The 16,416-nt window shown below is 40.9% G+C and overlaps 1 protein-coding gene across 7 annotated transcripts in view; it reads left to right on the forward strand.

Moving 5' to 3' along the window:
• AGAP1 (ArfGAP with GTPase domain, ankyrin repeat and PH domain 1) overlaps positions 1 to 16,416 on the forward strand; it is a 386,106-nt gene that overhangs the window by 203,799 nt on the left and 165,891 nt on the right. For all 7 annotated transcript variants that reach the window (XM_026087248.1, XM_026087283.1, XM_026087275.1 and 4 more), the window contains one exon: positions 1,455 to 1,547. In XM_026087248.1, coding sequence (XP_025943033.1) covers positions 1,455 to 1,547 — 93 coding nt within the window. The remainder of the gene's footprint in view (positions 1 to 1,454; positions 1,548 to 16,416) is intronic.

Here is a 16,416-nt window from a genome sequence, read left to right on the forward strand (position 1 = left end):
GCTTCGCCCTATTGTAGCTTTGTTTTGCGTTTTATTATTGGGAAGTGGCACTTTCAGATTCAGAAATCTGTCTTGAAGGAAGAGGAACAATAGTTATCTCGAACGCTGGATTTCATCCCTCCCACTTGTTTTGCTCGCTTTCATTTATTCTTTGTTTAATTCCCTGGCATGTCATTCCATTGCCCCTAACCATAGTAACTAGTGATAGGAGCCTACTCCCGGCAGAGCCGGGAAAAGCGCGGGGTCCCCGCTGGGTAAATGTGTTGCTTAGAATGGTGTTACGTGAAGTCTTCCTCCGCGGGGTTTTTTCCCTCCCCTTTTCCTCCCCTCGCCTCCTAAGGCAACTGCTCTGGGCGATTTTATTCCGTCCATCCCTTTGGCTGCCAAACGGTATAATCTGGAAAGCGGCTGTACGGAGCCGTGATTTGAATTTTGCTCCTAATTTCAGCATCTTGCAAACATCTCTTCAAGTTGAAAATTGAAAGCGGTGTCTGGCGTTGCTCCGGTTTTCATTGGCTTTGCGTTGTGGCGCTGGACGTCGCAAACGTATTCGTTTCATATATCATCGGGGATTGGGAAAGCACGTGAAAACCTTTCCCCGTTTTCAATATTGTGCGAGTAATGTTCCTATTGAGAAGTAATGGAGTGAAGTTGTCACTTGTCAGTTCAGTTATTAAGGAGGATGACTCCCGGATCTTTTTCTCATAATAAAATAAATCTGTCAACATCATTACACTCGTGCGTTCTTTCACAATAACAGACCAGAATCTAAACATCAAATTCCTATATAACTTTATAAGGCCGCGAAGGAAGCCCTGTGAGCCCCTGCTCCGAAGGCAGTTCCCGCTTTGGAGAATGCCAGGTGGAGGCAATTGAGTTTTTAAACACTGATTCCATTTTCCTTATGCTGTTTTTTTCATTGCGTTCAGATAACTTTCCTTCAGCATCGGTCACTCCCCAGTTCTTGAAGTTCAAACTTTCTAGTCATCCAAAAGTAGTGTTTTAACCAAAAAAAAAAAAAAAATCAGTTAAAATCAATATAATCAAGACAGCATCATCAAATCACATTTGATGTGAGACAGGCCATAACTGAGTATATACAGGTATGTATGGGGTTTCCTTAATGAGAAGCGGGTGGTTCTTTGGACCCGCTGTGAGAGACTTCAGAAACGTGCGCTCTGATCTGTTGGGTCTTTGGACAGTGAAATTGTAACTCCTTAAAACTAAATGCCATTTTAAACAAGCAGGTGGTGAAAGGTCAGAGATGGTGTTTTAGAATTCAAATTTTGGGATACTTGTGTACTTCCATAGATTCCTCCCATCCCTGCTAGATCTATATTACTGTATCAAAATACTTCTTTTTAATTGCTAAGGGGGGAGTGAAAAAAAAAAATAGCATCCTCTACGTGAACTGCCATATTTAACGGCATGCAAACTTTCTTCTTGTTCTGCAGTCTCGGAAAGGGAGCGACCCAGACAAAGAGAAGAAGGTCCTGGAGAGCAGAACAGATAGCATTGGAAGCGGTCGTGCAATCCCAATTAAACAGGTATGCCGAAATAGATAGATATTATATTATATTTTTTTATATGTATATATATATATCTTTTTTTTGCTTTGCGTAGTTGGAGCCCCACCTCGGGCCTTCAGCGCGCTGGTGCTGGGCCTGTGCGCCAGGATTTGTTTGATGTGCTCTGGTGATGAATGTGGAAGTCACTCACTTGACATCAATTAGGAGAGGTTCCTATGTGTATTAAAATAGGATCATTAGAATAAGAAGAGGGAAAATGTGACAACAGGCCTAATGAAGTGCAGTCTGCCGGCCTGCATATGGAGCGCGTTTCTAGGCTGCGCTGGCTTCAAAGCCTGCCTTTGTAGAGAGCGCTTTGATTGGGCCGGTCGCTGCCAGTCGACAGGGGTAAATCAGATCGCTGTACAAGAGCCCCTTGTGATGGCAGAAATAGCCTGATGCGGCCCTAATTTGCTATCGCAGACGGACATCTGAACACAGTTTCAGGCTGGTTTGCAACAACGAGGCAATTAGTTGTGATAATCATAGCCGGTGTGTCAGCTGTGCGCTCTTGTTTGTAATTTGCTAATGAAGGAATTGTAACTTTGATTAGGTTCAGTTTCATTTAGACCTTATTATGTAAGAGCACATTTACAGCTGTAATGTGTGGCCTTAATTAAACTTCCTCATTACACAACAGGCCTCGGATTTCGAGGATTTGTTTTGGTCTGTTTTGCTAGCCGCGATGCACTTTCATTAGCCCGGAAGCTGGCTGCTAAATTGTTGCTGCGAGCGCTCCTTTGTAAGGCAAAAGCAATGCTGGGATCCGACGCAAAGCGTCTGGGCGAACGAGATGATTTGCTTTTTCAAATTCAATTACACTGAATTGGGCTGAGCATTTGTATGGGATGCTTCGCAAATAGTCTCTATAACAGTGTTTGCAAGCGCTTACTTGCCTGTGAGCTGCTCTGCTGTAGCTGGCATAAATGCCGGGCAAAAGGAGCTTGTTTTCTTCCTGCATAAGTGGTTCAAGTTTTTTTTTTTTTTGGCCGCTTTCCTACCTTCCGGTGGGTCGCTTGCCGCTTCCTTGGTTGCTTCTCAGTCTTTCCTCGGTACCTGCCACCTCTTGTCAGGTAGCCCTGGTTCTCCTGTTTTGGGGTTGGGGTTTTTTGTTTGTTTGTTTTTTCTAGGGAGGAGGGAGATCAGAGGTGGGGAGAGATGACTTTGAACTCTTAATTCCGTGTAGTGATTTTCTTAAAAGGCTCATAAAAAGACTTTTTTTTTTCCACCATCAGAGAGCAAAACTGCCGTCGTCTCTGTGAATCGGTAGTAGATAAATTTTAATCAAACCCACTGTGATTCGGAAGAGCAGTTTGAACCCAGCTAAGCACTGCGTTTGGCGCTGTGTTCAGGGGACGAGACTCCAGGCTGTCAAAACAAGCTGCAGTTTTTTCTCCAGCTTTCGGATGGTATGGGTGGATTAGACTGGCTAGAATTTTTTTTTTTTTTTTTTTTTTTTGGAGAGGAGTAATGCTAATTAAACAGAAGTGCCTGTGACTGCAAACGCAAGTGGAAAAAATGAGGAATAAACTTTTCGGCATTGATTCGAAGCATATGTACTGCTCTCTTCTACAATTCTGTTGTGTGGAATGAATTTGATTAAAAATGCACCTGTAGAAAGCCTCTCTTGCAGTACCTTTCCTAAGCGTAAATGTGTGCTGCCAGGTTGAAATAAAATACCCCCTACAGTCATCCCGAATTGCTACGTTGAAAAATTCTCCTTCCATCCCCTACTTTGCATACTGCAAAATATATATAGTATACGTCCGTCTGTCCTGTTGAGTAAGATCAGTCTTTCAGGAATGTGTACTTCTATTATTCATCCCAGTTGTGGAAATTTCCTTCTGCCAAGTATGAGCAATCCTCAAAAACTATTTGAGAAGGTCTTTAGTTGGCAGCTTTATTCTACTCATTGGGGAGCTGGAAGAGGGGAGGTCAAGTGGCCTGCAGTGTTGTAGGACTGCTGCTATCAGTAGCGTTTTGCACCATACTTGTGCATTAGGAGAATGAATTTTGGAGCTCATAGGGTTTTGGTTTTTTTTAGTTTATAGATAGCTTTCAGTAAAGATCAGAAGACTGTCATCATCTAGCAGTTGAAAGAAGAAAAGATGCAGTAGAAAAAGTACTGTGTTCGATTGAGAAAAGATGCTTCATAAAATAGACAAAAGCCAATAACGTATTTAGGGCTTCTGGCCCAGGGTAAATGCGTGTTGGATGTGGTGAAGCTACTTTTTTTTCTTTTTTTTTCTTTTTTTTTCTTTTTCTGGGCATTACTGAATGCTAAGAAGGAGATGGAAGGGAACATGATATTATCCACAGGTCTGCAAGAAGCTTATGGTTTGCAAAATACCCTAGTTTATAGTAGTGAATGTAATTCTCCTATAACTCTTTGCTTAAGAAACGAGGGGGAAGAGAGATATTTATGCTTAGATGTTCCTCCTCTTGTTTTTTTAAGCATGTTTTCAGTTGACTGCTGCTTTGACCTGCTCACCTACTTTAGTTATTTTTCCTGTGATAAAATGGAAGCAACGTTTATGTTCTATTTTTTTTAACTGGAAACATTTAATTGCAAATGGAAATGCAGCGTGCATTCCTACTGAGAATGTTTCTCTACAGTGTAAAAATATAAACTAGTTTGAAGTGGTCTTTGATTACCAGCTGTATTGTTTCAAGCTGGCACCTATCTTGCACCATGGGAAAAGGTCCCTGAACATTGAGCAGGGCAAAGCTAGTTGACTACTAGAAAGAGAAATCCATTCTCAGGAAGTTCGGTGCAGATTGCAGCATCCACAGTCTTGCTGTGGAAGAGCTATCTCATGATATTGTTTAAAGATTTTTTTTTTTTTTCCTCCTCCTTAGCTTTTCAGCCCCGTTTTCCAATGCTTGTCCTCCTATTAGCCCAAAAGTCACCTTGCTGCTCTCGCCCACGCTGGAACCGAGAGTAACCTCCAGGGCTGGGAAAGGTCTTGTGTCTGCAGGGTCGTTCTCTAAGCCGCTGAGGAGTGTAATGCCTTTGCCGGCTTCATGCACATCCTCTTTTACTATGCCTTCGGGACATCTTTTAAAGCATGTAGTGACTTGGCCTTTTTAATATCTGTTGTCGGTACTTCCTTTGATTCTTTGTAGGTTCTTAGGCTATGTGCATCGCGGTGATGCTTTTTAAGAACTGTTGGCCAGGCTGTGCTGCTGGCGCAAGGCAAAAAGAGCTTTTCTTGCATAAATCCAAAGCTCGTAGATGCAGATCAGTGCGTCAGTAGTGTTGGTTGTGCAGTGGAGCTTATTAGCAGATTTCCCAGGGCGGGAGGGAAAAAACAGCCATAGCAAAGTTAGGGTTGAAACTCTAATACGGTGAATTTGGGGTCCTCGGTTCACTTTACTCCAAATGCTACTTGCAAAAGATAATTAAAAAACAATCTAATAAGAAAAAAAGAAGTCTTACCATCCAGATGTTGAAACCAGTGGTTTGGGTATCCAATGTATTCCTGCTGTCCATAGGTGACTCTTATCCCCCCTGAAGTCTGCCAAAAATCAGAAACGGTATTTCTCAATGTCAAAAACTGTTTATTGGAGATTGGAAACGTCCTTTTTTGACGACAGCATGTGAGATCTTCTCCGGTGCTAGAGGGCATGCTAAGGGGGAAGGCAGGGTTGATACAAGTTGGGTATGTTTGTGTGGTGGGGAGGGAGTACGGGAAAAATGTTCAAAAAATCAGCTTTCTAGGAAGCCTGGAAAGCACGATGAGATGAGCGATGGACCTCAACTCCTCATCAGCGACATAGTTTTCATAGATCAGGTCTGTATTGCTGCTCTCGAACCAGTGTAGCTATAGTGCTGTATTGCATCAGTGAGTTTTTTTGTGTGTGTATATTTAAAATTCTATTTGTTTATGGGTGGTTTAAACTGGTAGAGGATTTTTTTCCCCCTTATAATTTATAATTCTGTACTACAGCCTTTCTCTGACACAAATACCACCCCTACGGCTAGTAGAGTTAGACCATCGGTTTTGCAGCAGAGACTTTGGCCTAAGCCGGTTTAGACTGAGAGTTGCATCAGCAGTGCAGAAGCGATCGTAACGTGTCCTGGAGAGCTGTCTGCTCAGGCGTTCAGTGGGTCTTTTGGTCAAGAGAAACTGAATCGTACCCCACTCCTTAATTCCTGTTTTCTCTCCCCAAATTCTGGATAGTTTCGGGGAAATAGGCTCAGGGAACTTGTTAATGGACTCCTGTCCTTGTAAAGAAATATCTTGCTCCTTCATGGCTTTTTCCTTAACTTGACACGCTCTGGTTTGAAAGGGTTAATCTTATTTTCCTCTCCTTTCTAAATGTTAAAAATCACTTTTCACTACAGTGCTAAACACAGTTTTATTAGCCGAAGCCATTTTAAAGCTGTCCTGAACAACCTTCTTGTTCCCAGCAGAAACCCAGCACGCAAGCAATGCCAACTAAGTATGTTTTTAACACATCTGTGCTAACTTTTGCCAAAACCCTCCAAGGTGAGTGAAATTTCGAGAAGTCCAGTTTCTCAGGAAAGTAAAAAAAAAAAATCCACTATAAAATGAGAAGCTAGCTTTCCCCTTGCTATTCAGGTGTGTCAGCATGCCTCAAAACTCTGGGCTTTCAGTGTCTTTTGGTAATTGTGAATGCCATAATTTTCCAAAAAGAAAAAAATGACATCCTAAAATGCTAAGATTGTATGTTTAATGTCTTTCAACTTTGGGGAGGTTTTATAAGAGACTGTGCAGAGATTCCTCACTTTTACTTCATTTACGTGTTGCAATCTAACTCCAGAATGACTGGTTTTCACCCTAATTGTTTTTTTCTGCAACCTTGCTCATCATATGCTGTTTTAATTCCCTCTGCTGATCAAACGGAGTCCCAAAGTGTCCAGAACAATACCGGTCCAAAGTTAAAATCCATAAAAAGTTCTGTATTTCTGAGAAAGAAGCGCTTGCACCAGAAATATTCATGCTGTCGTCTTAGTTTTTCCAACGCTACAGTTGAAGCAAAGTTGGGGTGAATGAGCTGCAATAGCTTCTGTTCAAAACCATTTCTTCCAAAAACGAAGACTCATTCCCTGGCTGCCCGAGTGAATTATTTTGAAGTACGTATTAGGCTGTACGTTTCAGGGTGACGCGCTTTCGACCATGTGTTTTGTTGCAATGCTTTGGAAAGATCACTTTTGTTTTCTGCAGTCTTGCTGAATCTTTATCAGTAGGGCATATTCCAATAAAAAGAAAAAAAAAATCACAACAAGAAAAATAAAAGCAAGGAGCTCGGCTCAGCGGTGAGTGGGCTTGTCATGTATTAATTTTTCATTGCTGTGGAGAATTGTACATACATAATCACTTGATTGCAGTGGGAGTTAGCGAGCTCCTATGGTGTCATTTGCATAAATCTTGTTAAGTCAATGGCAGTTAATGAAGTACAAATGAGCCTGGAGAAGGTGACATGCAAATCGTGGGTGGCAGATGGGAGGTCTGTTTTTTGGGATGGCAGCTGTGTGCGCTTTCTTTTTTTTTTTTTCCCCCCCCCTTCCCCCCCCCCCCAGATTAGAGTGTAAATAAATACGTAAGAGCTGGCCTTGACTTTCTGCTTTCAGAGATTCTTGTATTTGGCATTTGTGCTTAATCGCAGATGCTCATATTATTATACAGCTGAACTATGTAACCTTGACTGTTCTTTTACCCAAAATTGTAATGCTGGAGCTTTGGTCAAAATAGATGTTGAGATACCTGAAGCCTTTGCTTACGCTGGGGAAGGCTACGCATCTGGTGCCCCCAAATTCCTGCACAGTTGCTGGGTGCGTCGTCTAGGAATAGCAGACTTCAAGTGTGGCTCAAAAATAAATTTTCTAGCGCTTAATATTGCGCTGACGACGTGGTGAAAAATTTGCCGTCCATGACTTGCAAAGGTGAACTTCAGAATCCATTCACTTCTACCGGTTTGCAAATGGCTATATTAATGGAGAAGGCTGAGTATCTCATTCAGGCTTTACTCCGAAAGCTTTTAGGTGATATTTCAAACGACCTTCTTTGCCTACCAGCTTGAGATTTGCTATTTTGTCTCTTTTACTCTGAATTTAGAAAGACAAATATTTTTTAGGTAATGTCTAAGATCCCTATGGAGCTCTGTCAGCGAATACCACAGCAGAACTGTGTAGCTGAAACACTGATTTGATTTTCACAAAGAATCTGTATCCTGCATGCACACGTTGCCGTCTTAAGACGGGTGCAAACTAAATTGAAACTTCAGAATGTACGTCTGAATTTTATAAAAGAAGGTGGCGATAAACTTGGCCAAAAAAAATCGTTTCAGAAGCGTTTTCAATAGAAGTCTAACCTCTTTGCGTGAAAAATGTCACTTCAGTTGCGTAACTTCCAAAAAATTTGAAAAGTTGTGCTGTGGCTTATATTCCCTCATCAGCAAAATTAAAAAAAAAAAAAAAAAACTATCAATTTGGGTCCTTCTGAGAACTCTCTGACTTTTTTGTTTTAAGTCTGGCCATTGAATTGTCAGTTTTCAGTCCCTTTCCAAGTGCCGTAATCGTAGAAGAATGCAACAGAAGCAGTTTGTCCAAAAGGTTTCCTATTCAGGGAAAATTCTGTGCTATATTTAAGGCGTACCGAAAAAGCCAAAGCAAGGAGCTTTTTATTTAATTCAAGTTTTTGCTAGTGAATTCTTTTAATGCATATGTTTTTATATGTATAACTGCACCCACAAATGCACCAGCTAGAGTTAAAAAAGAAACAGTGAAGAAGCAACTCAAACACAGCAACTAACAAAAATTAGAGGATTAAATGTAGCTTGCTTATAACGTCGGCTTTGTGGGACTTAGGTCTAGCATTTGCTCTTAGTATGGGTCTGGGGAGAAACTTTTCTGGTCACCGCAAGCAGCCTGTCTCCATCAGCTCGGCCCGACTCCTGCTCTACAGCCTTGCTATGGAGGGTGAGGGGTCTAAGTTGCGTTAGGTGGGGTGGGATCTTCTTAGATCATGAAACTTTTTTTTCCTTCAGTGTTTTGAGGCTTACTCAATACCTTCTGCATTTCTCCCTTAGTTTCTGATCGCTAAATTTCAGGAATTGGCTTTTTTAAAACGATCTAGCCAAAATGAGTGGGGTTATAATTATCTATTCTCTATCACCTTCTTTGCTGTTTGACTTAGATTAAGAAAGAGGTGTTTAAAGCTTCGCTTTTGGAGCTTTTCACGGATTTTGCCCCATGTTATTTCTCTGACCTTGTGTCTGTCTGCCGTTCTGTGCCTCTCGGCCTCCTGTCCCTCCTCTCTTCGGTTCACGGGTCAGTCCGACCTGTGCTGCCTCTTCTTAACTAGTTTCTTTTCCTCTTCCTAACCTCATTTTCCTTTTTTAATTTTTAACTCCAGCTGGCACATTTATGCATGCAGTTACGCGTGTAAGACTCCCGTACGGAATAACAATTTTGTGTAGTCGTGGTCCCTTTCTTCGAACCAGAAAGTAACATCGAATCTGCAATATGTTTTCCTATAAAATAGCAAGAGCTTGTCTACACGGCTGTTAGAGCGTTTCAGCAAGGGTCAATGGTAGGATCTTTGAAAAAGGTTTTGAAAAGAAATTGTGAGCTGCATGTAGTCCGTCAAACCGATTTCCTTAGTCCTTCTCACCAGCAGAAGAGCACCGTAACGCTGCGGGCAAGTGTCAGAGCTGAGACCCACCGTCGTCATCAACAGCAAATGCTTTTTGCAGTAGGTTTCCTGAATGTAAATGTTTACTTTGAGGCTACTGCAAGAGGGAACAAATAAGCACCCATCTGAGCATCTACTCTTGCTTAATTCATCCAACTTGACAGGCCATAAAACTGGTCTGACAGGATCGGGACTGATTCAGGACGTTCTGGCTAGTGTGTTAACAGGGACCCGGTGCTGAGCGCTAAGGCTCAGCCTACTACTTCTCCCTTCTATGTGTGTATAAAATCAAGTTATGTTTTGAGTTAAAAATGACTAATATAGGTAATGAACAAGCACGTTTCAAAACAAGGGCAATGGGAAACTTCTGGAGGACCCATGAAACTCTAGGATTTACTTGCCCTAATCATACAAGTATGTGTCTTGTGTAATGTGACTTTCTGAACGAATGTCACCTGCTGAGCTTGGGTCCAGCAGTTCCTGCTTCATTTACAGAGACCCAAACTGTCACTATGCGTCTTCTGCTCTTTGCTGTACTCCAAAGGAGTTCCCCAAACTCCTATTGCTTTAGTTCTTATTTATTCATGCGAAGGGCGGTGGAAACTTCTCCTTCTCTTCACTTAGCTGAGCTTAAGGTTACTTCTGATTCTCAGGCACTGCTACGAAATGGGCATTTTTGCAATTGCTGTTCATTTGTTGCGGCGTATTAAACAGACTTAGTACCTTCTCTTAGAGCTGGGTCAAGAGCAAGACAACACGTGTTGTTGCCAGACAGTTAAACATTTCTTTCTTCCTTAACTTTCAAGTGTTCCTTGGAGTCTCTGCTGGCTGTACAGCAGGATATTTTAAGCAAGTATATGATTTGTGCAAGGCTTAAAACTTTAGATGGTTAAAGTTTAAATAAAGGAGAGCATAGTTGTATCTAGAAAACTGTATCCTCAGATACACTTATCCTCAAAAAAAATGTAGAGGTGCCCATTTCTTAGACTTTTACTGTAGAGGTTAATTCTTGTGTCATGGTTTATATCTCTTTGGGGAAGGAAAAAAAGATATTAGCCACTGCATTTTGAGAGTATTTTTGACAGTATTAGTCTTTAGTGGTCAGTGAACTCTTGTATACTGCACAGATGTCAAGAAAATATCACCTAAATGAACTGGTGTGTCACTGCGGTTTTGGATGGATGCGGTTTAAGAAACTGAGCACAGGGTTCAGAATTAGCAGGTTTGTACACACCGTAAAGAATTGTTTTTCAGTTAATCAGAAGATAAATGAAAGCAGACTTGAGTCTGCATGTTCTTAGCAATGGATGGAATTTCTGCCTGAAATTTTGCTGGCCTTTAAATAGGATTCAGGAGGCAAATATCAATATCATGCATCACTCTGCGATCATCTGGGGTGTATGGCTTACCTGCATTTTCTGTGCTGTTTAATTAGGCACTTTGAGCAAAAGAGTTTAGGATTAGGAATAAAACTGCTTCCCCTCGGCTGTTTTGATATAAAAGGAACTGGGAAAATAACTGAGAGATTTGGCTTCTTCATGCAGGTACTTCCTGCAAATTATTAGTGTTAATGTGGGTGCAATAATAGGAGATCATGGACAAGTAAATGCCAGTAGAAGATAGACCTATAAACAGGACTTATATCTTGATGGGACTGTTTCCTAGTTCAAATAATCCGATTGGATGGAAATTTTTTCCCAGCTCTTCCTTGCTGCAGAAAACCATGCCACTGCTTGTTTTAATAAATGCCCTAACTTGTATTGGTACTCCCATATCTGCTTTTTTTTTTTTTTTTTTWTTGCAGCTCTTTTCTCAGCAGTGTTTTTTCTGGTCCACTTCTCTTTCTCGATGCGAATTTTTGTTCCACCTTTAGGGATCCTGGCTCCTCTTCCACAAATCTCTCTAATTTTTGCAAACTGTGGAAGAAAGAGTATTTATGGGCAAGTCTTACTTTTGCTGCCACGTCTTCTAAGCTGTCTGCCATCCTTCTGCATCGACTCCATCGAGTCACATGGCCGGGGATCCGGCATCGGGTCAATCCACCTGTAAGGGACAGGTTGAGCTGACTTGGCCAATAAATCTGAGAGCTGAGACGCCGTTGCGCACATCGGCCTCTAAATAGTTGTCTGCGATGCCGTATTGGTTCCTCTGGAGAGTGGCTTTCCAAAAGTCTGCAGTGCTGCAGCTAACAAGGAACTGGCAAATGACATTGTTTTATTCATTTATATCTAGTGGAAGGTGTAATTTCTTCTGTCACACTACTGTCTAATCACAGTAATCAGGATCTGGATATGCTCGTACAAATACGAGGGTGTGCTTTTTAGCGAAATCCTCTTAGTGCTGAAATCTTCTGTGTAATTCCTCTGCAATTGTTTATAATCAGAGCACACACATTTTGCTGTGTTTTTTAATTAGTTGATTACTACTTTTAAAATGTTTTGTACTCGCTGTGGTTCTGCAAATTGTTAACTGGTAGCTACCAGTATAATTAAATATTTCAGAGCACTTGGCTATGGTTGCATTGAACTGTGAAGAAATAATGTTATATAGCCAATCAAAAAGAGATACTTGTAAACTCATTTAAAGCGTCAGAGTGTGTTAGGACTATCATGGTGATGCTTATTGCAGGAGAAATTAAAGATACAGTTTTGTGCTAAGAGGCAATACAGAAATTAGTTCCTGAATTAGTTGTTAATTGATTTGGTAATTCCCTCGGGTCTGCATGCTCTTTTTTCCTTTTTTGTTGTTGCATTCAGTTAACAGTGACTATTCCCAGTGCACTCGAAATATTTTTTCCAATTAGATCAAATGTGCCCTTACATCAGAGGAACAGCTATAGCTACACGTACCTGCCTGGAATAATGTTTCATTTGATTGTGAATGCTAATTTTTTTGTGTTTTTGTGTGTGTGTGGCTTTTTTTTTTAACTGTTGGTGATTTTCAGATACTGTCCTAAGATGAGCAAGTATTTGAAATGAAGTAACATTAAAAAGTTTCTTCCACTTTCGTGGATTTAATGGGAATCTCCTGTGATTTCAGGAAGCTTGCTTTAATGTAGAACTCTGATTCCAAGCAGTGGAACAAGCAAAATGCACCAGCAGATGTAAATAGCCTTAACTGTTAGGATGCAGAGGGAGGGATGAGGTTTTTGCTCATTCAGGGGAAGGAAAGGAAAAAAACCCTAGCAAAACTGCACATGCTTCTTTTAGAACAAAGATTCTGTTATTTATAAGTATTTTTTTCTTCTGATTGGTCTTGTTAAGTTGGAGGCAGGCAGAGATTTGTGTTCTGCTATTAAGGCCAAGACCTGCTATTTTCACATCTTGCTGTTCTCTTCTCAAGTGAACATGTGTGAGTTGGTCTGGTACAGCGCTGGGTTGGATGCCCAGCAGAGCTACCACCCTTAAACCCTTCCCTGCCCCAGGCTAAGGTTTGTACCCCTCCGTAAGAGGGAATTGGCCCCTTCTGGCCCTTAGCCAAAAAAGGCTCTGCTGAAGCAAAAATCTGCTCAGCCCTCTGATAGGGACAATTCCCATTTCTCCCTCATCCCTCAAGCAGTCCATCCCCACTAGCCCTCTGCTTCCTCTTGCTTTCTGGGTTTCCCTGTTTTACCTTCTGGAGATGTTTCAGGGTTGCAGGAGAAAGCTGGAATTGGGGTATTTGGTGTACAAGGGTTGAGCTTCTCCCCCATTTCTCTCAGTTGGTCTCTTACTACTGTTTTGAGTCCCTGAAACATTGAGTATTGTGTCTCGTATTGTATAAATTGCCCTTATGTTAGCTTTAAATGCTTGCAAAAATCAGCCTATTGTAATCCCAAAGACCAAGGTGAGCAGTGGGGAGCTGCTCTACAGAAATATATAAAATCAAGTTGTCAAAATTATTTCATCCCTTTCCAATTGATGTTTGTTTGGTAGACTTTTGAGATGATATGCCTTGCTGTAATATTTTTTTCCAAAAATTGAAGCAACACTAGTCTACATCGATGTGCCTATTGCTTTCAAACTTACAAGGAGCTATAAAGAAGGTATTACCAATACATTTTTCAGAAAAATTTGCTTTCTCTCAGTAAGTTTTAGTTGCACGTGACTATGGCCCTAAGAAATTGCAACTGTTGATGAAGCTAGTAGAAACCTCTTTGATTCTCACAGCTGAAACAGGTAGGTGATTTGTGGTAGTCACAAACCGAATTTACCAGTTTAACTTCAGGGTGGCTTGCTCATAACTCTTCTCAGCATAATAATTTGTGTTTCTGGTACAATGCATGTGAGAGGAAATGTAGCATTATAAATTGTACTAAATTTTACTTGATAAATAAATGTATTTAAATTTTTATTAGGGTTTTTTTTTGCTTACTTGGGCACAATTTCAAAAATAGTATTCCATTTGTCTGTATGACAACACCTTGAAAATGAACAGGAGGAGAATGTTCTGCCGTTTAAGACAAAGATGGGAGGAATAGCAAGTATCAAACAATTTAAGGAAAAAACGATGGAAATTTTTGTTTTCTTCATGTCGTGATGTTCAACTTAATGCTGTAAGAGCTCACAGATTGCTTATGGCCACCAGTTGCAGATGCTGACCTTCTTCCCATCCAAATGTAACATTCTTATTTTTTCCTTTAACAAGATAGGGAAAAATTATGGGGTTTGAGGAGTAGCTAATGGTCCTCCAGCTGACAGATCAGGCGTGATTGTAGCTCTTGCACATCATTAGGATTCAAAAACAGATATTTCAGCCTTTACTTGGGATAGAGTCTTGATCAGGTTAAGCATCCTTTGAGAGACTGGGCAAATAGTTTGGAAATAGGGAGGAGGAGAGAGCCAGGAAACCTGCCTGCCTCTGTAGAAATGGTGAGGCCAGAGTTTGTCCTTTATTCAAAAATAACACACGCAAAAATACTGACTCTGGATAAAAGGACCAGGTTTTAGGATAAACCAGTTAAGGACCTGTTTCCCAATGCTGCAAGAGGTTCATAAAACAAGGGACAAACAAGTAGGTGAGTCAGGCTCAGGGGAGAGAGGATTTGGTCTTTGAGGCTCTACCATGAACATCCTCATGTTTTGCCCAGTGACTGATGCCATCAGAGGAGGGGTTCTCCCAAGTTTAGGTGCTTTGCATGCCTACAATGGGGCAGCAGCCAGGACTGGAGCCTGCAGGAGGAGAACAAAGTCCTCTCTCCAGGGAAGCTCAGGAGAATTTCATCCCTTTGGGGTATTCTGGTCCTCTTCAGTGTGCCAGTGTATTGCCAAATCTGCAGCGCTTTTAAAGGAAGCACAGAACATGGTGAAGAGGCATCAGAATAATTTGGGGGAGAGGAGGAGGGAAGGATTGAAAGCAATGGAGGTATAAAAGAGAACATCAATAAAACAGGCCATAATATGACTTTAAAAAATTTATTAGAATTTTCCAGTGCTGAAATTGTGCAATATATCAAGATGGCATCTCCACGTGACATGCTGAGATTGACAGTCGTGAGGTCGCTAAGGTATCTTCACTGTTGCCCTTAGGCTAAGGACCGGCCCCCAGCCAAAAGCCGTTGACTAAGACGGCTGTCTAGAGATACTGCTGCAATAGTTTTCTCCATGTTGCGTCTAGAAAATGCTTACAAGAGGCTTTTTTTTTTTTTTTTTTGGAGCCATCTATATCTACTCAGATAATTAAAAAGAACTGCGGAATCACTCAGTGGCATATTGAGTGTGCAGTTTTATAAATGTTGAATGGAAATAATTGACCGTCAGTCATTTTTAGCGGATGAGATCTGGAGATGCCTTCATAGTCGTGATCCCTCCTTGAGACATAACGGTCGTAAAGAAAGAATTGCAGCAAAGCCTTTCAGGACTGAGTTTTTCTTTCAAAGCCATGTGTGTCCTACGTTGAGTCTTAGTTCGTGGAAGCTCATCCAAGATATCGGTGCAAAAGAAACATTCCTCTTCTGCAGCTATCCCTTCATTTGGAGGGGACGCTGTGCACGAGAGGTGAGTAGGGATATATCTGCTCAAAGTTTGGTCGCCGGAGCTCTTCTGCGGACGTAAGTGAGGAATTAGGGTGGAGGAGTGACGTCACAAGTTGAAGCAGAACGCGTATGACAGCGAGCAGGACTGCCTGATAGACTTTGCTTGACACAATGATTATTAATACGGTGTAAAGGATGTTTTGGGGATTCCACCATATTTGTATGGTTGCCAGCAAAATGTTGACAGTTGCATTGTGGTTAATAAATTCATTTAGATTTATAAGCATTGTTTACAGAACCTGTTCGCCTGCTGAAACTCTAACAGCATCTGTTCCTTCTTACTAATTAACTGCTAATTACGAATGAGCTTTGTGTGTTTGTCAGTATAACTGGCTCATGCATTTTGTAAGGAACATTAACAAATTGATTTACATAGTGGTAAAGCAATCAAAAGAGTAAACTGAACAGCACGCATTTAAAGCCCTTTAGCCTAATTTTTTTGAATGAGGCAAACTTTGGGCATTATAAATATTTCCGTAATTCTTCTGCTACCTTTTTAATTTCGTGGTAATTGTATGTGACTCCAAAACCAAAGTAACAATAGCAAATTAGAAATAGTAACGGGGATGAGGAAGGAATATTGCTCTTTTTTGGTGGGTAGGGGTGTCTATGAAGTGTATGTACTGCGGTGAGTAGAACTGCTTTGATCGATCTTCTGAAATACAAACAGTGGAAGTCGCTGCGCTTCCGTTAAAGTACTGTTTTCTCTGATCTCACTTCTATTCTTCAAAAACCTTCTGACTGCACTAATTAGCAATATATCTGTAGAGCAGTCTCAGCAGACAGGCCAGATGTTGGCGCTTAAATATTTTTGAATTTAAATGGAATAATTCAGTAGTGCAATTAAAAAAAAAAAACCTTAGTTTATTTTGCATGAGTTAAAAAAAAACACAAACAGATAACAGAAAGTTCTATTTAATATAAAGGATCATTCACTTTATAATGATTTTGAGTTGAGTGCTATCATGAGATTATATGGATATAATTCTTTTACAGTTGTCCCAGAGCTGTAAAGCTTGAAATGAGCTTTGTAGTTAGTATTAGGGAGAAGCCTAAAGAAATACAAACACAGTGGCAGGATTTAGTGTTCCTGCGTAGTTTAATATAACCATGAGGAATAGATGGAGAGGTTTATATAGAATAAACAAGCTTGATTTGCCAGCCAAACGTGATT

The sequence above is a fragment of the Apteryx rowi genome, unplaced genomic scaffold (genome assembly GCF_003343035.1).
Source record: "Apteryx rowi isolate R43461 unplaced genomic scaffold, aptRow1 scaffold_12, whole genome shotgun sequence".
In the NCBI taxonomy this organism is placed as follows: Eukaryota; Metazoa; Chordata; class Aves; order Apterygiformes; family Apterygidae; genus Apteryx; species Apteryx rowi.